Source organism: Xyrauchen texanus, chromosome 31 (genome assembly GCF_025860055.1).
Source record: "Xyrauchen texanus isolate HMW12.3.18 chromosome 31, RBS_HiC_50CHRs, whole genome shotgun sequence".
NCBI classification, from domain to species: Eukaryota; Metazoa; Chordata; class Actinopteri; order Cypriniformes; family Catostomidae; genus Xyrauchen; species Xyrauchen texanus.
Window position 1 is genome coordinate 35,253,972 of NC_068306.1, and position 21,555 is coordinate 35,275,526.

At 36.2% G+C, this 21,555-nt stretch overlaps 1 protein-coding gene and 5 non-coding genes across 6 annotated transcripts; all 6 read right to left on the bottom strand.

Moving 5' to 3' along the window:
• Window positions 1–3,748: 3,748 nt before the first annotated feature.
• On the bottom strand, window positions 3,749–21,202 carry LOC127624773 (H/ACA ribonucleoprotein complex subunit DKC1-like). The gene is made up of 15 exons (XM_052099646.1): window positions 21,164–21,202; window positions 20,159–20,220; window positions 16,244–16,330; window positions 15,813–15,904; window positions 14,584–14,768; window positions 14,407–14,471; window positions 12,135–12,261; window positions 11,614–11,744; window positions 9,948–10,091; window positions 9,047–9,167; window positions 8,753–8,871; window positions 5,636–5,739; window positions 4,498–4,552; window positions 4,231–4,407; window positions 3,749–4,157 (listed from the first exon to the last, which is right to left on the bottom strand). The coding sequence occupies exons 1-15, from the start codon at window positions 21,177–21,179 to the stop codon at window positions 4,089–4,091; spliced, it is 1,554 nt and encodes a 517-aa protein (XP_051955606.1). The 5' UTR covers window positions 21,180–21,202; the 3' UTR covers window positions 3,749–4,088.
• On the bottom strand, window positions 8,935–9,010 carry LOC127625579 (small nucleolar RNA SNORD83). The gene has a single exon (XR_007968314.1). It is a non-coding gene; the product is annotated as a small nucleolar RNA SNORD83 (small nucleolar RNA).
• LOC127625569 (small nucleolar RNA SNORA36 family) lies at window positions 11,447–11,579 on the bottom strand. The gene has a single exon (XR_007968304.1). It is a non-coding gene; the product is annotated as a small nucleolar RNA SNORA36 family (small nucleolar RNA).
• On the bottom strand, window positions 11,819–11,895 carry LOC127625578 (small nucleolar RNA SNORD83). Its single transcript, XR_007968313.1, has one exon. It is a non-coding gene; the product is annotated as a small nucleolar RNA SNORD83 (small nucleolar RNA).
• Window positions 14,847–14,923, bottom strand: LOC127625577 (small nucleolar RNA SNORD83). Its single transcript, XR_007968312.1, has one exon. It is a non-coding gene; the product is annotated as a small nucleolar RNA SNORD83 (small nucleolar RNA).
• Window positions 15,986–16,195, bottom strand: LOC127625573 (small nucleolar RNA SNORD17). The gene has a single exon (XR_007968308.1). It is a non-coding gene; the product is annotated as a small nucleolar RNA SNORD17 (small nucleolar RNA).
• Window positions 21,203–21,555: the final 353 nt, after the last annotated feature.

The following is a 21,555-nucleotide window of genomic DNA, read 5'->3' on the forward strand; positions in this document are numbered from 1 at the left end:
AGACAACAACACCCACAATATAGAACACACACACAGACAACAACACCCACAATATAGAACACACACACAGACAACAACACCCATAATATAGAACACACACACAGACAACAACACCCACAATGTAGAAAACACACCCACAATATATAGAGGATACACAAAGACAACACCCACAATGTAGAAAACACACACACACAGATATTAACACCCACAACATATAGAGGATACATAAAGACAACACACACAATGTAGAACAAACACACACACACACAGACAATATAAGATGACAAAGTGATTATCATCAGCTTTTTTCTGGCTATACTTTTTAAATAGTATTTTTATTCTTAATGGACTGGCCCAATTTACTTCCATTGTAAATGCCAATGATTTTTGCTTTTATTAAAAAAAAAGTGATCAAAATAATTTGAGGCAATCAAAAATAATAATTGATTGCTCTTAACTTGAATTGAACCCTGAATATTCCTTTAAACTTTGAATGACCATTATTTCTATCCACCCATGAAACAAGTGAATATTACATTTTCACATTGTAAGTTGGTTTACAAATACTAAAGCCAGTTTACAAATTAAATGATCAAATATAATGTAATAATAATAATAATAAAAGTATTTTAACAAAGATCTGACTGCATTATACTCTATACACAAAGATGTTTGTAGAAATTAAGAATGTTCTGGGCAGTAAACACTACTCGCCCAGTCATTAGGTTTTTTAAGTTAAGATTTTAATTACCAAAGTGATATTGAAGTGTTAAGTTACTTTGACATTTTAGTTTGGAGGACAGAATTGTAAAAACTTCAAGTTTAAGAATAGTTATTAACTATATGTTGACCAATAACCACTAGAGAAAACAAGCATGAGTGCAGTTTGTCCTTCTGTTTAGTTTAACTCTTTTTTATTGATTTTTCCTCCAATCAGAGAAAAAATAAAAGACAGACAATACAGTGTTTGTTTCGACATATAGACCAAGAAATACAGATAAAAATAAGCAGATATCTTACTCTCTGATTCAACAACAAAAAACAAAAGAAACAAAGAGGTTATAAATGGTTGCTTCCAAACATGCTAGTATGTTACAAAACAATACAAGTAAGAATAATATTAATGTATTATGCATGTACAGTGTGGTAGCAAAATATATAAAATACAGCAAAAACTGTAGATATTACTAAGAAAAAAAAAAAAAACCAAATACAATTGTTTCCCTTTTTTTTTATGCACTCGGATTCTTAATCAAACAGGGACAAGAGAGAGGACAAGATCAGCAAGGGTCAAAAACAGAGGAGTGGTTACGCAAAGGGTTATTTCTAGGAAAGTTAATATTTTTTAAAGTACAAAAGAAAAGGTTGCCAAATCATGTGAAATTGTTCTGTTCTACCAATCATTGTAAATCTAATTTTTTCTATTTGAATACACTGCAACAGGTCGTGCATCCAGTGGGAGTAGCTGGGTGGAAATGGATTTTTCCAGTTCATCAGTATAAGCCTTTTGGCAATTATTAAGCAAAAAGCTAAAGCGTTTGACTGTAAAGATGATAAGGACACCTTTGCGGGATTAAGACCAAATAGTGCCACTAAAGGGCACGGTTCAACATCTAAAATAAAAACGTCAGAAATTGACTTGAAGATTGATGTCCAGAAAGAGGTCAACGCTGGGCAAAGCCAAAAAGTATGATAAAGAGTAGCCGGGGCTTGTCGACATCGGTCACACGTTGGATCGAAATCCGGGTTTATTTTAAACAGTTTAGCTTTTGTCCAGTATATTCTGTGTAACAGTTTAAACTGTATTAGTGAGTGGCGAGCGCAAATAGAGGTGGTGTGTACACGACAAAGGGCCTTTGACCATTCCTCATCAGTAAAAATATGATTAAGATCTGACTCCCAATTCTGTTTAATTTTAGACATGGCTGAAAAATCTGAGAGTGCAGTAAATGAAAAGATTGTTTTGTAAATATTGGAGACAGCACCTTTAGAGACTTTTATTTCTAAAACTTGATCAATTTCTTGTTTCAGAGGTGCATGAGGAAAGTGAGAAAATCTATTTCTTATGAATTCACGAGTCTGAAGATATCTAAAGAAGTGAGTTTTCGGGAGATTAAATTTGTCTGATAAATATGAAAAAGTTACAAAAGTATTATCGTGGAAGAGGTCATTAATATCTACAATGCCCCTTTTAAACCATAATGCGAAGGCTCCATCTGAAGTGGAAGATAAAAAAGAAGGATTTTTATATATGGGAGACAGACCCGACATTTTCTGAAAGCCAAAGTGTTTTCTAAATTGTTGCCAAATTTTTAGGCTGTGCAAAACTAAAGGGTTTGAAGAATAGTGAGAAAATTTGATAGGAACAGAAGAACATAACAAAGCATGTAAAGAGACTCGGCTACAAGAGTCACATTCTATTTCAACCCATGCCGGAACCCAATGACAAAGACCATAATGTGACTGACTCCAATATAAAACGCTATGAATGTTTGCTGCCCAGTAATAAAATAAGAAATAAGGAAGTGCGAATCCACCTAATCTTTTGGGTTGCTGAAGGGATAACTTCTGGATTCTTACTGGGCCTCCGTCCCAAATAAAATCTGAAATCACTCGATCTAATGACTTAAAGAATGCTTTTAGTATAAATACCGGAATATTTTGAAATAGAAATTTAGGTAAAATATTCATTTTTATGGCATTAATTCTACCTACAAGTGAGAGTGGGAGAGTTTTCCACCTAGCAAGATCCTCTTTTGCTCTCTCCAAGATTGGAATAAAGTTATGTTTGAAGAGATCTACATATTTCCGTGTTACTGTAACTCCCAGATAACGAAAATGATCTGAGGCTGATTTAAATGGAAGAGCTGATACTAAAAGAGCTCTTGCGGCTGTGTTAATTGGAAAAAACTCACTCTTATGCAAGTTTAATTTATAACCTGAGACACTACCAAATTGTCCTAGAATACTTAAAACGTGTGGAAGACAAGTTTCTGGATCTGAGATATATAACACTACGTCATCGGCATAAAGGGAAGTTTGTCCTTCTATTTACAGAGATACTGTTCTTGTGACAAACTATGTTACAACTCACCCCCCCAGTCTCCCCTGGACAGCCTTCAAAAACATGCAACTATGAATATTAACCATATATATATATATGTGTGTGTATTTATAAGTGTATCAGGTGTACAGAATTAAATGCAATAAAATATCTGGTCATTTAAAAATCTCAGAAGGGATCACGTAGTGCTTGAGAGAGAGAAGACACGTAAAGATTGTTTAAATCGAAACTGATATGCTTGGTTAGAATTCAATGTCAAAAGTTTTGAATTAGGTGTTAACAATTTGTAAAATTGTTAAATGGGGTTTTATTAACCTCTTTTATTCATGCTTCCCAAGAATCCAGGATTTTGTGCTATTCTTCTGTATTTCTAAAACAGGATTTAACTGTTTCATAAAGAGTGATGACTTTATGCATTGAGCATGGCATGAATTTGCCACGTTTACACCGGCAATTAATATCAGTCTTCAGGCATCCAATCCCAAATGGTGTGCAGAAACAGATCCTTACAGCCAAAATATTAAAACTGCATTACACAATGGTAATAGAAAGAGCACAAAGATCACAGTTACTTAAAATAACCTCAACGAGCAGATTCTGTTACTGCAACAGGACTAATAGTGGCACAACAATAACAAAAGCATATTGGCAATCATGTGCATTAAAGGAAACAAATGGACAATCTTTGTAAGCAAATATTCATGTTTCTTTTGATTGGTTAAGGATAACTGTTTCATTCTCTGTATTTACAACAATAAAAAAATCTCTCCACTTAAAATACATGAATATACCCAGGCAACATGGGTTCTACAAGGACAAGTAAACAAAAAGTCAACCATTCAGAAGCAAACAAACTGCCATGGATCTTGACCAATCCGCTGTTGACCAATCACGCCAGAACAGACATGACTCACTGGTGGGCAAGTTTAGAGGACTGAGTTTCCACTTGACCAAAGGGTCCGTGTGATCTTCCTCCAAAACCTTGAAGGTCTTTATCAGTCTAATATTACAGGAGTCTCCATGTTCACTCTGATCCATTCTCTGCATCTTTCACTTTTTTCTTCTTTTTTTTCTTCTTTGTACTCTCTGTAACCTGGGAGTAAAAAATACGTTAGAATTTCATCTAAACAGCCTAAAACAGCAAATGTGCTTTAAAACTCGGTCACCTCAGTGTCACCCTCTGCAGGTGCCTCTTCAGGAGCTTCAACGGCTCCCTCTTCAGTCTGCAGCTTTAGTTTCTTTTCTTTCTTCTTTTTCTTCTTCTCCTTGATTTCTTCTGTCTTTGAAGTGTCCTGAGTGGCGGCAGCAGTGTCATTGTCACTTCCACTGTCATCTCGCTTCCGCTGAAAAACATTAAGGAATCTTGTTAATGCAAAACAAATACCAAAAAGTATAAAAATAATTTAAATGAATTATAGATATTTTTTTTTAACCTTTGTTCCTGTTGGACCATCATCACCACTCTCCACCTTCTTTGTCTTGGGAGTGCTAGAAAATAATAACCATCACCTTTCAATAAGACTTCACGGATTCCTAAATTCTGCCATCAGTGAGCTATAAAATCATCATCAAGAAGCCAGAGTTGGGCAGTAATGGACTACATTTAATTATGTAATCAGATTACTAAAATCAAGTACTTGTAATTAAATTAAAACATTTTTAAATGCATGTTATGAGATCAGTTATTTGATGAAATTACATAGATTACATTACAATCAAATTGTATGACATTATTACCATTTAATGAAGTGTAAATTGGTACTTAAAACACTTAAAATTAATCAAAACATGTAACAAGACACAAAATAAAACAGATATGGGCATTCACTCACCCTCATGTTACAAATGCCACACAACAAATAATAGTGACCACAGCGGTCAATCTCAATTCGGGAAAAAAGCACCATTTAAATCTAGTCCATGCGAATTGTGCACTGTAATCAAAGTCATCCGAAGTCCTCCGAAGTCGTATGACAACTTTGTGCAAGTAGCACACTGAAATCAAAAAGTCTTTTTTTGCCAATAAACTTGCCCTAAGCCTTTAACTCTCAGAGCACATGCATATTCAAAACTGTGACATTAGTTGATGGTCTTCGGCATTGAAAAACCTGGCATACTTGAAAATACTTGCATGAGATTTAAGAACAACAGCGGAGGGAAAGTTTATAACAAATAAACAAAGCTGTCGTATGGCATCAGAAGATTTGGAATATTTAGCATGAGGTATGGACTACTTTCATGTTACCTTTTTGAGCTTCACAGCCCCAATCCCCATTTACGCTAATTAAATGTAAAAGAACAGCCTGGACATTCCACTAAATTTCTCCTTTTGTGTTCCAAAGAAGAAAATATATTTTGAGGGCAGTAAATTATGATAATTTTTTTTTACTATTCCTTGAATCTACTTGAATATTTGTCCAAAGAGCTCTGGAGTCTGTCAGGCCCGCTGCAGACAGCACTGTCCTGAGATCATGGAGTTAATTTAGCAGACAGACTCCCTCTAGAGCCACTGCAGGTTAAAAAGGGATAACAGTCTGCAACAGCAGATCAGATCAAACATCTTAAGTGTACCTGTAGTCCACATAACCGTCTTTCCAGTCTGCAGGGGTGCTGCCATTTGGTTTGCCATGTTTGTCTAGAAGTCCTTTTTGAATCATCGTTTTCTTCTGGCTTGCCTGAAACAGAGTTGGTACATAAATGTTTTAGTAAAGACATGGAAACAGACAAAACAGCTATGTACAGAAAACTAGCTTCCTTATTACAGAGCACTGCACAGTTTATGTTCAATTAGTTTTATTTCTGAAGTGACATTTTTGAAATCCTATTAGAGGCTTGGACGAATCATTTGGTTTGAACCAGCAACGGTAAATTCTGATCCGCCACATAATAAAGTCGTTCAATGCACAAATGTGTTTTTATGACTGTACTCAGTTTTTCCTAATTTAAATTTTTTTTACTTGTTCGTTAAACTGTTGGAGATAAGCAATATCACTCTCACAATCGTGCTATATGGCCCTAAATTAGCACTGCTGTGATTACCTATGGCACTTGGCCGCTGCCAAATCACAGCAGTGCTGATGTGGGGCCATATCGCAGTCTTGGATATATATATATATATATATATATACACATGTATGTGTGTGTGTGGTATAACTGTGAGCATTAGGGATGCACCGAAATGAAAATTCTGGGCCGAAACCAAAAATCCAGGATGCACTTGGCCGAAAACCGAAACCGAAATTTTTACCTATTTAAAAAAAAAAAAAATGTTGTGTATAATTGTATTAATTTTATACTTTTTCATTAATTTCATGAATTTAATTAATCTGAATTGAAAAACTACAAACCAATAAAATAAATCACACTTTTATTGAAAGTAGCACAACAAAATTGGACAAAAAATATATTAAAACTATATTAAATATTATTCTTCTTTCAGTTCTGTAAAAATCAAATTTTACAGATTTTATTAACAATTATCCAAATAATGTAAAGTTTTAGAAAACTATTATATGCACAACAACAGTCAAGTAATGAACTTAGCTGACATCTTTCAAAAGTTTAAATATGCAACAGTAATTTTAATTAAAACAACAGGCAGAACACAGAATGGCAGAGGCATCTATTCCACTGATCTATATATAACTATAATATATAATTATTATATATATATATATATATATATATATATAGATCAGTGCTCTATTCTGTTTATGTAAACGTATGTACACTTTAAGTGAAAATGATTGTGCAAAACAGCAGTAATTGAACTAAATCCAACCTCAACTGTAAACGACAGATGTATCCTCAAGTGAAGAACAAGTGTAATGTAATTGCTATTCACATCATATTGGCCCGCTTTCTATTTAAGTACAAGTGACAGGTTTCTCTTCAAGAACAAAAGTTGCTAAACGTTCTGACAGTCTCTCCTGTCAGAAAGCTCCTCAAGAACATGAGATGCTGCACTGAACAGTCTCTCACTCTCTGTGCTGGTGCTTGGGCAGATAAATACCTGTGCGCAATCCGCGCAAGCAAAGGAAAGCCGTCTTTGTTTATGCGACCGTAGTCAAGGGGATTGTCGCTTCTGGCGTAGTTCAGCTATACGTCTCAAGTTGTGTTGTAGCTGCGCTAGTTGTGACATTTTCCTGTAGAATCTCTTGCTGTACTCTGTATATATATATATATCTTGAAAGTTCTGCTGAATAAACACTGCAGATCGCAAATTTGATGTCCTTATCAGAAACTTTGAAGAATTTCCACACCGCTGACATGATCGGCCTTTGTTTGGTAGTGCTGTGATAAGGGCTAGATCGATCCAGATTGAAATCTGAGCACTGAGGGGCGGGGCGAGGAGGTATATATTTTCGGCATTTTTTTTTCTCTTTCGGCCGAAAACCGAAAGTGCTGAAAGTGCCATTTTTGGCCGAAAATTTTCGGCGGCCGAAATTTCGGTGCATCCCTAGTGAGCATAGCAGTGTTTCCCATTCATTGACTAGACTACGGTGGCCCGACACAGTCTAATTTGCCCCGCCAGTGTCAATGAACCGTAAACATTTTTAAACTTCTCATCTAAAATATTTTTTGCATAATAAAAGGTTATGAGCCAGTCAGTTCAATCAGCTCCTCACCAGCTGCTGTACACTCACATGCTCTCACACACACACACACACACACACTCGCAAATATATACACTGGAGTATTCCTGAATCCACCTAACTTTATTTGGTTGAGGATGACGACAAATCTTTGAGGTAAGCAACGTTAACTAACATTAAATGTATCCACTACATTTATACACTACTCCACTCACAATTTATCATCAGTGTACAAGAGCAAACAGATAATATTTCTGCCGAAGTTACAATCATGATGTTTAACATAAATTAAAGTTAGCATTACTAGGTTAATTGGCATGTTACACTGGTTATGGCTTCACTAGCTAGCTATCGTCTGCAGTCTGAGGTAACGTTAAAAGATAAAAAGCTGAAACTGACATCTAGTTTGTACCCTGCTTGTCAGACGGAGCATAAAAAATATTTTAAGAGATGTCAAACCCCAGATCAGGAAGAGGCAGCTAATGCTGGGGAAGGTAGCTGGCTAGTAAGCAAAGAAAGTAAACTGGTGAAATTTAACTTTGCTTGTTTATTTGTAGCATAACAGACTCCAGATAACAGGAGAGACTGCCTCATGGAAGGTAGTTCCCCTAGGGAGAGGGGTAGCAGGGGAGAAAGCCTCCCCTGGGGGGGGGGACAGCAGGTGTGTTTGACAGCAGAGAAAGGGGCAGCAGTTGTTGGTGTATGTGTGAAACATTTATTTTGTTAATATTTGTTTCTCACAATAATTTTTATTTCCATGTTGCCTACAGCAGCTTTAAGAGCACAAAATTGTTTACAAGAGAACACCACTAGACTCTTAATTTTGCTTTCAAAGTGCACCAGATGGAAGTATTTAACTTTTAAATGTACAACATTTTCTTACGGGGGAGCATGGCACCGGACACCCCTAGAGGGTCTGAGGTCCACCCCCCATAGTCTCACAAAATCCTGTGGAAAACACTGCATAGTATATATATATATATATAGGTATAAGTGTGTGCAAAACATATATATGTAGAATAACAGTATGATTAGCATTTATATGTAGTATAATTGTTTACTAATAATTGACATTTCTTTAAATTATTCTAACCTTTGGTCCAAGGCCCCATTTGCGCGGATATGTATCACGCTCCATAATGACCCTCTTGATTTTGGCGACAACCCCGTGATCACATGTGGATATGACAGCTGTGGTCATTAGAGCGACCGCTGATGAACAAATAAAACATTCAGAATTTGCAAATGGATATTCTTGAAGTCAGTGATTTGGAAAGACATCAGTCAAGGGTGATAGATAACTGGTCATCTTTGCTGTAGTGCTATTGCAATCTAGTTCACATCATGTGGCTTTGAATGGGTGAGTGGGGGGTAATTCTACATATACCTGTGCAAATAGCCTCTCCTTTGGTAGTTATGACGACAATGTCTTGATTCATCTCAATACCATCTTCATATCGCAGGACGCCTGGCAACATGATCTTCGCACCGTAACATATAGCGTTCACCTGCAATGAACATCCAAGTTGTTGTTTTTTTATAATCAAGTTCATCAAGACAAAGTTCATAATGTAAACGTTTAGCTTGAAAGCAAAAATAAAAAATGAGGATTTTAGCAGTTTGAAAAGCGATTTGAAGTTTGAAATGAACTATTCTTTAAGCTACTTGAAAATGATTGGTCAAAAGAGCTCAGGCGTCTATCGTGCCACTGTCCTGAGATCAGTGAATTAATTTAGCAGACAGATTGCAGCCACTGCAGGTTAAAAAGGGATAACAGTCTGCAACAGCAGATCAGATCAAATCTCAACAGGTAAACCTGGACAAAGCCTAGGCTGAAAATTTGAAAAAGTCTGAACTTTTCAAGTTTGAAGGTAGGCCTTGCGAGGTGGCTGCTAGGTGGTTATTTAACTGACAAATCTGTCTGTCTTGGTCTCTGCAAGTGTATGAATTTTATTATTATAGTCCACTAAAGACAATCAGCTTTTCAAAAAAGTCCAGAAGATGGCTGAAGAACTGTGCAGAGTTTAACAGCTCGAAATGTAGAATTACATTCAGAAATGTTTCCGATTGGTTAGAAAAGTCAGAACAAACCATAGCTTTGTGCTGTGTTTTGAGGATGTGTCTAAAAAGGGAGGAATTAGACAAATTTTGGTCTCACGTTAGGGATAAAAAAAATAAACAAATAAAACAAAAATGAATCCCAGTTTGTGTAATAACAACATGCTCATCAAGTCAATATAATATATTAATTTAGGACACTCCACAATTTAGTAACCAAATGTTCATACAGCACTGTCTTTCATGACGATCCTCTTGTGTGATATGAGCAGTTTCTCCAGAGGGAAGATCACTCTCCTCAGATACGTCTCGTCTTTGTTGTGGTCAAACTGCCATTGGGCGTCCAACACATCATGCATGGTCACCATGTTATCCTTTGCCAAATGACAAACCACTGTATGAGAACACATTTTTGGAAATTTGACAATTACTCAACAGTATGCAATTTACTTATGGACATTAAGGTATTCATATGGGTGTTTCTTCAACATTTCCCAGAGGTTGATTTGTATTTAAACACACAGCAAAGGTTTGTTTTCCAATAAAAATATCTAAACGTCCTTAAACCAGCAATTTACTTCAATTATTTTCAGAGATTATATCTTGAATTAAGCTTATACATTCTTAGAAAAAGTTTGCCAATGGGGTAAGAAAAATATGATTAATTCAAGATCGATGTAACCATTTTTTTTCTTACCTCATTGGCAAACAGTTTTTTCTTGTTTCAAACACGTATATGCAAAATTCATGATATATAATCTCTGAAAAGAAATCTTTATAACTTACGCAGTTTAGCTTCAAGTAAATTCATCTTGGTTTAAGGACATTTAGACATTTTTATTGGAAAACCATGAAAAATCTTAAATAATGTTTTGCAGTGCAGATTACAATTTTTTCCATTTCTACTATGAAGGTCTCAAAAACTGAACTGGAAACTTTTACAAGGCCATCAATTAGCCTAATTTTGGTACTTTTAAAATAACTTAAATATCTAGATTTTACCGTTTTATCCTTTACCTAGAACTACCAAGTCTTAAGATACTAATCTAAAAATATTCATAGTAAAAATACAAATTACATTTAAAACTATGATAATCTAAAAGTGAAATAAACCATTTCAATATTTCAATGTTTCAAAAATTACGACCAAACTATTTTGCTCCTAATATAGTTTTTTCTGAAGTTATTGTGCTTATTAACCGAAGTAATAAAAGTTTCAGTAAAAAGCATGCTCGAGATGAGAAATTAGACAAGTGATGTTTGGAGAAAAAAAAATAAAAAATATCGCTTGAGCAGAATTGTACTGGGTATTATTATCAATTAAGCTGCAAATTTGCCAAATTACGCAAAACGTGTAAAAGTTTAATAGTGTGCAATTAGGATGCATAAAATGTCAGCTATGAAATTAACCTTAGCAAGACAATGGAGTCTGCCATTTTATTACAAAAACATAGCACACAATTCAATTTATCAGAATACAGAATCTGAGATGTGCTGGAAATAACACTATGCTGGGAATTTACACGACTTTGAGAAAAAAAAAAGGAGACTGTGATGCATATAGATAAATAAAACATTTTTTAAACGAGACGTTTAAAGTGTAAAAGTTGAAGAAATATTAACACAAGGCTAAATGAGACTGACTCAATCTTCTCACCAACACACGTACCACAGCTCAATGTGTCAGAGCGTGTGCACCAAATGCTAGGCCATGGAGTTAATTAAGAGTTAATGTAAGCTGAATTTTGATGAAGAGGTCAAACCATAACCACTTCAGTTATTCACTTTCAGCCATTTTCTGTCCCAAAGATACATTACCAGAACCAGGAGGAAAGCCCAGAACTGAACTCAACACTTTGGGTGTTCAAACAATGGCTGGGCAGGATTTGAACATACCTTTTCACCCAGAACACCTGAGCGGACACGTCGCAGCTCTTGCATCTGACCACCGACTCCCAGCAGCAGCCCCAGATGAACACACAGAGTTCTGATGTATGTGCCCGCTTCACAGTTCACCCAGAATATACCTGCACATGAGTCGAGAATGCACAATTACTTAAGTTCTTCATTTTCAGAAACAAAATAACCTATAATGCACTGAAGCCATCAGTGTCGGGTGATAGATACTGGGTCATCTTTGCACAGAGTGCTAATGCAATCTATATCACATCATGTGGCTTCAGAATGATCCAAGTCAGCATGAAACCATATTTAAAACCAACAACGCCTAAAGAGCTATAACGACTATGACTAACCAATAACTTGTCAATAATGGCCTAGGTAACATTAGTCGACAAGACAAATGGTCAAGACAAAAATTTTTTTTTTCCTTTTTGGGTAACATGCACCGATAAAAAAAGTAGATGGGTTCAATTTCATGTGGTATTTAAACCAATAATAAAGCCTTGAGGTTCTACCTAATCTTCTCTCAGAGTCATATTCGATCAGTTTGCTCTCGTAGATGGTCCGCACTCGCAGTTGTCGCTTCACAGCGGCGATGAGTGGAGGTCTTTGGAACAAAGCTCCTGTTAAACACTCCAGACCCTGTGGAGGAAAGCAGAAAACACTGATAAAACTACTACTCTCAAAATGCCATCTGTGGTCACAAGGTCCACAGGAATACGTTCAGTCATGTTTGGTCTTCTTTGGTGAAACCAGGCCTCTCCATAACCTGCAGGGTCTCTAAGACCAACCGCTGCAGTAGAACACTTCAGCAGAGAGCAGAAGACCAGCAGTACCGGCACTCGGGCCCTAAGTGAGTCCGAACACCAGTGAGATAGAGGAGGCCTGGAGACACTCAGAGAATGGATAAACAAGTTCATTGTTTCATACACAGCAGTGGACCTTCACAATTCAACACACTTGAAAGCTAAAATATTTAACAGCTTGAAACGATGTCAAAGTTATTCTATACTATGAAATAGGGGTGGGAAGTATGATCTTAAGGCCTACAAGCCATTTTAGTGGGGTAAGTAAAATATGCATGCACACTGGTTAACAATGGCAGAGACATGCCAAGTTTAGTCAGCACAAAAAGGGTTTTTGAACTTTATGTAGCGTGGTCTCAAACTGCTCAGGTACCCACAGGACATAATGTCAATGACAGACACTAATTTCACAAAAAAATTTAAAATGATCATTACCAAATGACTAAATTCACTTCCCATGCACTGTTTGATTAAAGCCAGCTGCTTTCAAATGCTCACATGCGTGTGTCTGCCCGTGAGATTGTGTATTGTGATGAATGCAGCACTCCTCCACGAGACTCTCCACGGTTTTTAATCAAAATACTTAATGTAAAGTGTCAAGAATTTAAGTAGTTTCATACAGTAATTATAATGTAAATACTTGTAAATTGTACACATTATTTCAAACAGTGACTGCTCAAATCATTATGTACAATTAATTAAACAATATTAAGTGATAGAATGTAAAAATAATACTTCTATTGCTTGTTCTGCACATGCTCGGCTTAAATGTACCCCACTATTTTTGAAGGCTTATTTGTTTGTGATCTTTTTTTATAGCGAATGAGAAACTCTTTTTAAACTGAGCATTTATATTGTGTATTAAAGAACTTTATTTTGACGAGAAATTATAAAGTATGGTTTTCTCAAACATTTAAAAAAAAAATGTCATACTTTATCATTTAAGTGTTATTTCAAATCAAGATTATATTGAATCGTGAAACTCAATGTATACCGAACTGAATACTAAGATGACCACATCATCTCATCCATAATAAGTCAGCTTTAAGAAGAAAACAAAAATCATGACATAAAACATTTAATAGTTTAATAGTATATTGTTGGGCATATTTATAAAACATTTCAGTACTTAATCTCAAGGAAATTGGTGTACTTCTGGTGCACATTAAATTATTTTGGTACAGTGTTGGGACTGGATTCAATGTGAAACATGGGTTCTCAGGCAAAAACAGGTATGGGGCTTTTCCACTGCACGGGACAACTCGACTCTGCTTGCTTTTGGGGGGTCTTCCACTGTGGATAGTACCTGGTACTTTTTTTTGTACCACCTTGGTCCAGGTTCCAAGTGAGCCGATACTAAATGTGATGTCAAAACCCTGCAGATCACTGATTGGTAAGAGAGAAGTCACTACCAGCGTCACTTTATTTAGTTGACCAGCTACTGGAAAGCAAGCTTCTAAAACAACCAGGCCCATTTAACAGTTACACTTGTGTAAAATCACCATGCAACAGCTGCTTTATGCAGCAGAATGAGCTAGTAGCTAACAAATAGAGGTTGTGTTATTGTTTTGTGTCGCGTTTAAGATGATGTCACGGCAGTAGAGGTGGCGCAACAACGACAACCAGCCTATAATCCCACCCACGTTGAGGCGGAACTAAACAGCAGTGGAAAAGCAAGCTCAGAAAAGTAAAGCGAGTCGAGTGCAGTGGAAAAGTGCCAATAATATAGTAATCCCCATTTTTGGTTTTAAGCCTGATTTTTTTTAGGAACTTGGAAGCAAACCAAGTCTGGCATCAGTACAAAAACGTTGCTTTACATTAAATGAGTTTACATTTACGAGTTTAATAACTAACGACTCAAAACAGTTCTGACTCCAGTTATGATTGGATAAGTCACATATACAGCACTGAATATTCGGTTATACCACCCATCCCCACTATAACACAGTTGCTTAAAGCAGCATGTCGCATTCCCACTTACCCTTGCTAGCTGATGTTCGTTCTCTAGAGCATTGTGTAGCCGTACTATTCCCACATACTCTTTGCCTGAAATACATGGCACAAGAGTAGTAAGGAGAGGCTACTAATTTTTCTGTAGAAGTCAGGCTTCATGTCAAATGCTTGGCAGAAGTCTCTGGACATGCTACGGCTGACCTACCTGCACTCTGCTGAGATTTGACCAATCGCGTGGCTCTCTCTACACACACAATCAGGCAGCCCGTCACTTTGGGGTCGAGAGTGCCACTGTGGCCCGTTTTCTCAACGCGAAGGATTCTCTTGATCCAAGCCACAACTTCATGGGAGGATGGGTTAGCAGGTTTATCCAGATTAATGAAACCAGCCCTGGACAGATGAATTCAAGAAAACCATGCTTTTGAGAGAAAAACACTTGTGCAACATGTCTCCCATTATTTTCGTGGAAACCATCAGTCTCGGGTGATAGATACTGGGTCATCTTTGCACAGAGTGCTAATGCAATCTAGATCACATCATGTGGCTTCTAAATAGTCAACAGAAAACAGTGTAACCGTTTTATCTTGGACTATGACTACATTAATCCAGATACATTTGAAAACGTAGTTTTCATTTTCTAAACGCTCTGTCCACACTGCAACTTTCAAGCATTTTCCAAAAGTTCCTCATCCCCTTATGTGAAAAATCACTGCTGCATGTACTGTCAAATGCAATTGTTCTTGTGTTCCGTTGCAGGACACCAATTCAGAGTAAACTTCCCCATTGAAGGAATGTAAAATAATGTTACTTTGTAAAACATTCACCTTTAACAACGATATCAAAGTGAATATCAGGCACAACAGCACTCTGTAACACAGGCCGACATCTTGATTGTTTTGGTTGAATGAATCACATGACAACAAATGCGTTAATTTTCAGATATATCTGTTTATGCAGTCCACACTAAAACGCAAAGACAGCGTTTTCAAATAGCTCAATTTTCACAGACAAAAATGCTGTGTCAGTGTACACGTGGCATTAGCATCATTGGCATCAATGTACATATGGACTTAATGCAACATATATTGGTGGCGTAGTGGGCTAAAGCACATAACTGGTAATCAGAAGTTTGCTGGTTCGATCCCCACAGCCACCACCATTGTGTCCTTGAGCAAGGCACTTAACTCCAGGTTGCTCCAGGGGGATTGTCCCTCTAATAAGTGCACTGTAAGTCACTTTGGATAAAAGCGTCTGCCAAATGCATAAATGTAAATAATATATAATACATTTTGATGAAAGACTACAAACATTTATTTTCTTTGGAATAGAGCACACTGTCAAATTGTTCACAAAATGACTAGAAATGTGCAAAAAGAGTCAATTTTGATTTCATGTAGACATTTAAATAGTCAAAATTACTCTTATAAAACTTGCCTGACATAATCATGTATGTTCCTCTTGAGTGGATTCGACCCATGTGGCAGAGGAGTGTAATGACCCGTCCTGATGTTCAGCTTATCAAAGTTCTGTAAATAATAATTTGGTTGATAGATCAATAAGTAGACAAAAGCAAAGGTGAACACATGATGGAACAGAAGTGTGCATGTGTGATCAGAAGTGTCAATTCATCTTTGTTAGGGCTGCTCTGAACCCTCGCACCAGCACATCTGACTCCCCAGCAGCTGACCCAATAGAACATTGGCCCAGTTGAGCAGAGCCAGGCAACTGTAACCCTACAGCCCAAAACGGACCGCAGAGCCGCAAAGAGACAGAAGCAGCGGCATTCAGCGAATGGATAAACACGTTCATCATACCACACGCTGGGTCACATGTGAAGGATTTGTGGGGGAGCAATAGAAGCCTACCTTCAGCAGCAATGGCCATTGAGATGTGTCCAAGCTTGCAACCTTAGATTCAGGTTTGATGAGGAAGTCACCACTTTCTTGAATTTCCTGATGTAACAAAGTAAAAAATTTTATTACCAAACCCAATTTCTGAAAATGATCAACATCTGATTTAAGAGTAATTTGCGTGACAAAAGTATTTGTCTGAATAGCATGGATGAGGGATGGTACAGTACACTGGATTTCAAAATAGTTTTCCCAAAACTTAAATAAATGACAGACATTGTAGAGGCAAAAGTTGATGTTTGTAAATAAACAACACTGCTTTCTGTCCATGTGATCATAAATGCAATGACCTGTCACAAATCAAAATCTGTGGTTATTTTTCTACATGATTTAAATGAACACACATGTTCCTTGGAGTTCTTAAATTACTTGAATTAGGTTTTAGAAATGCAACATTCCGTTTTATACCACACACTGAACCAGGACAGAAGCAGTGTGTATTTATTTCGGCATCCACGTTAATAAATGAGTGTATTTACCTCAGAAGCAGCAGCAGTGCGTCAAAGCGTGGCAGAAGCAGCGTGTGAGTTTCGGTGTGGAGTCTAATTTTGCAGAGCCGCACATGCTGAATTAAAGTGACTCTGCACTGTTGATGGACATCATAAAGAGGAGTTGATACGAAAAAGTAGATATTGCACAGAATAAGCATATATTTTTAGTTTGGTGTGTTTTTATTTTAATTATAGCTCATTGGAAACACAAACAATATTAAATTATTTTTATATATATATATATATATTAAAATAATGTAATATATTTCATAGAGCTTATTGTGTTGGCCGTCACCAAATTACTCTATAAGACTGCATTAGATAGCACTAGCATCATGTAAATAAGATTATGATGATCAAGCTAGTAACACTTATCAATAGCTCACTCCTGATAAAAACGATAACTTATATTTTGTGTATAGAGCGCAGTAGTTTCTGCAGCAGAAACGCTTTGCAGGTGTAAATTCACACTTTGTTTGCTGGGAAATTGTGGTGATGCACTGCATTGGTTCGGCTCACACGCTGCTTCGGTGTGCGATGTAAAACAGGCGTTAGTACTGAAATACATGGAAAGTGATTGATATTAAAGGTGAAGTGAAACTGTGTCAAAATACATTTTAATAACCCAGTTTATTGACAACTAGAAATAGGCCATTCACAAGTTTACCTCCCCCAAAAGTTTAAAAACAGAGCCTCTGAGGCACAATCAAAACAATGTTTATATTTTGAGCAGCCCTCACAGCTCCACCCATCCAGTTCTTTCTAAACCTATAGCATGAGTTTGGGGCGTGGCTACATGTAATAAATGAATCAACAAGGAGAATGTGAACGAACATGGCAGACGTGTTACAGAAGAAACTAAACTTAAGATTCACCAAAATTCAAAGACTTACTAAAAGACAAAGAGACAGAGAATGGAGGAAAACCAGAGTGAACATTTACAAGGTGGAGGACTTTGAGCGAGTTGCTTCTCGACATGCAAGCTACACTCAAATTCATTACTGTCGAGCTTCAGATAAATTAGTGAAATACTCGGAATATGTATCATTGCGCATACTAGTCACTAAGAACACTATACCTCTCGCGCTGGATTCCCTGCACACCTACTGCCATTCAATCCAGCGGTGTTATCGGTCGAGCCAATTCCTCTGCAATGCTTTCTGTCCAGTGTGTAGATGTTATAGTAGTATTGTTTAATATGACGTTAAACGTTTAACACCTTTTATTTATTAAAAACAGTATTACCTATTTGTTTGTTAGGGAATCAGAGAGTGCGAAAGGGTGTGATGAGTCCGAGGGGTGTTGTTGCCAAAGATTGTTTGAAAACTACTTTCTGTAATTCCATTTGGTGCCACTAGTAGCGCAGAAATTACACCAAATGTTTTATTTTTTTACATGCAATTCGTGTCCAACATACACGAGATCCACACACTTCACTTTCATTGAATAATGTCTTATTAAACATCCTTTCTGTTCTTTACAGTCAATTGTTGATCAAAAGGTAAAAAATAAAAATCACATTAATTCTAAATCGCATGTAGCACAGATGCAGTAAAGAAAAGAATCGTGTGAAATATTGACAATATTCATTGATAAAATTTCTTATTCTTAATTTTTTTTTTTAAAGCTAAATGTGATAACGACAAATGAATTATATAATATATGCACTTTCACTTTATAAATACAGTCCAAGTCAGAAGTTTACATTCACCTTATCCAAATATATTTAAACTCAGTTTTTCACAATTCCTGACATTTATAAATTTGAAAACATTCCACACGAGTCCTCCTCCAAAACTACTGATGAATGCAGCGGCGCTAATTATTTCATCATTATATATTGAATTATTGTTATATGAGGGCTTTCTTAGCAAATATTTGTATCTGCGATTAATTAATCGGGACACCATGTAATTAATCAGATTAAAAATTGTAAACGATTGACAGCCCTAATATATGTGTATATCTGGTCTCCATGAATACAATCAGAGACAATGGTAACTGACAGTAAGTGTTTTTGGGTTAAAAAAATTTAAATAACGACATAGCTCTGGTCAGAGACTAGACCAAATATAAAGCTGGAACACAAACAGTTGGTACTGATCCATGCTTGAGAATCTTTTTTTTTTTTTTTTAGAAAATCCTGCTTTAAATTGACACTCATTCACAAAGCAGTGTAAAATGATTTGCACAAACATACAAAAAAATTTGTATGTTTTGGGGCACATTTCCTTCAAAAACAAAACTTGTCCACTGCGTCTTCAGTGGCTCTGATGCCGGGAGTACATGAAGACTCTTATGTTAACTTTTACAGCCAGCAACAGAACACTTATGACGCTTACGAAGCTGATGCAGAGAGCTGTGTAAATCACTCAGGGGAGGAACTATGATAATAGGGTGGAGTCCGTCACCAGTCATGGGTGAGGCCTGCTCTAACATGACACCACTTTAGATCAGAAACAAAAACCATTCATTCTGACACACCGTTTTTGATTAATAGAAATATAAGACAGAGGAGTGTGTGGACTTTTAACATTGTAGGGTGGATGTGACTCACATTTATGTACAAACACCATGTATAAGTGAATTTTGCATAATAGGTCCCCTTTAAGTGTTGCTAGGCTATATCAAATTGTTGACTCCTACATCAAACCGAATCATGAGATAACTGTAACACCACCCCTTGCATGAATGCGCTTCTATAAAGGGGTACAGTTCCAGGATACATAATGTTGTCTGTTGCAATCTTAATCAGTAAATATGTGTGTGACTAATCTTAAACAAAGTATGTCTGTTAACAAATGATGAATGATGTGTGTAACTATCTAGAAAATATATGTAAAACCAAAAATGCTTAAAGGAAACTGCAGCTGCATTTCTGACACAGGAGATGAGGGGAACCTAGAGACAGTTTATACATTGTAAATTCTTTAGGCAGGGGAACCTTGAAACAGTACCTACATTGTAAATTCTTTAGGCAAAAAACTGATAAGAATGAACCAATGGGAGGCAAAACCAGTAATCCCACTGCTGCAAAAACAAACCAACGGAATGAGTGGAACTTATCTCTTAGAATATTGGAGATGCCCCGGTGGCAAAAATAAGCCAATCAAAAGAGTAAAAACCTGAGAACAAAGGAACACACCCTGGGTCAGAAATGTAGAAAAGAAGGGAACACAGGAGAAACGGGATCTTTTTGAGCGGAGCTTATGGGTGAAGCAGACTAGATCCCCAGTTGGCTGAATGATTTTTGTACTTATTCTTTCTTGTTAATAAATACAATATTTACTTTGAAAACTTGACTTCGTCTCCTCAAAAAAGAACACGACAATAACCAGCATTTGCAAACCTTAAAAACAAAACATAAACAAGCTATTACCCCAACTTCTTCATCTGTAATTTTCTTTGTCTTCTTTTTCTTTTCTTTCTTGGCAGAGGCAACTGCAGAAATAATTAGGTTACAGATTTTCTGTATGAATTTACAATATTGCAAACAACATCCTAATCATGACTGTCTGGTCTGGTTCTTTCCAGTGTTGACCAATGCATTCCCACTTTTCCAGTTGTTCATAAATACTGAATACATTTTTATTTTATAGCGAATGCGCTCAAATAAATTCTAATCAATTAAATGTTTAGATTACCAAGTTTTGAATATGTACATTTACTAAAATCTATTAGTGAATTTTTCATTATGACTTCAATGTTATTTCCACGTTGACCATTACTTTACGATTAGCGCGCGTTGTACTTGCTGAGGCACAACAACGTGGCTCGTGCAGTCAGCACGTGGATGGGTTGAAAACTAAAATATATACCTTTTCAAAAACTTTAATACAACCTAAATCTTGGATTTAAACAATTGCCCCTACATATCAGATTTCTGCACATCTCGTTGGCACATTTACTAAAATAGCGCAATGTAACGTGAAGACTGCATCAAGGTGGTTTAAGATTATCAGAAGTATAAACCACCTTTACGTGTAATGCCACTAAATACTATTTTGACCACTTACTGCATCACAAAAATACGTCTGAATAGTTTTATATATTCTAGGTTAAGGCTTAACATACATTAAAACAACGTCATGCCCATTACAATAGCTAATACATTACAGATTACATGTGACGTGAAATGCTTAATTATGAATTATTCGTCATATGCATTACTACGAGAATGTATAAATAAATTTCATGTATTTGTATCATCCATTGAATGCTGCACACGTGAGGCATTATTTGAGATCTTAGCTTTGATTAATAAACTGTAGCACTTACATGCATATTATTTTACAATTAAAATACAAAACATAAGAGTCATGATTTATAAATGGCATTACAATAATTATTAAAAGACATCGAAAGTGCATGAAAATTTTCCTACTTTCTGTGTCCGCCATCTTCAAAAAGCAGCGTGTGTGACTTTGTGCGAATGCGCATTAACAAACATCACGTGAAGTATCGCGATACTGTAATGTTAGGCCTATAGACACTGATGTATATATATAGACCTTTTTTTTTCTTATTTTTTATTTTATTAAGCTTCAAACAAACAAAGTCAATGTACTGTCAAAACTACAATAATAACAATAAAATATTGTGAAAAAGGTCTATATATAGAGAATGTAACTATACTATCAATCGAAGTTTGTTATTTTATGTATTTATTTATTTATTTTATTCTATTGTTATTATTCATGTTATATTTATTGTTTCTTCTGTTTGTTATTGGATTATTTGTGATATAACGACCGGGTCCGACCCGATTGTCTGTTA

What these genes read in the sequence shown, in the direction of transcription:
- LOC127624773 (XM_052099646.1), bottom strand. An exon ending in CAGGTGTTCTGGGTGAAAAG is followed by an intron (nt 10,092 to 11,613) that starts GTATGTTCAAAT and finishes CATTTGGCAAAG; the next exon opens with GATAACATGGTGACCATGCA. An exon ending in TCGTCATGAAAGACAGTGCT is followed by an intron (nt 9,168 to 9,947) that starts GTATGAACATTT and finishes TGTTCATTGCAG; the next exon opens with GTGAACGCTATATGTTACGG.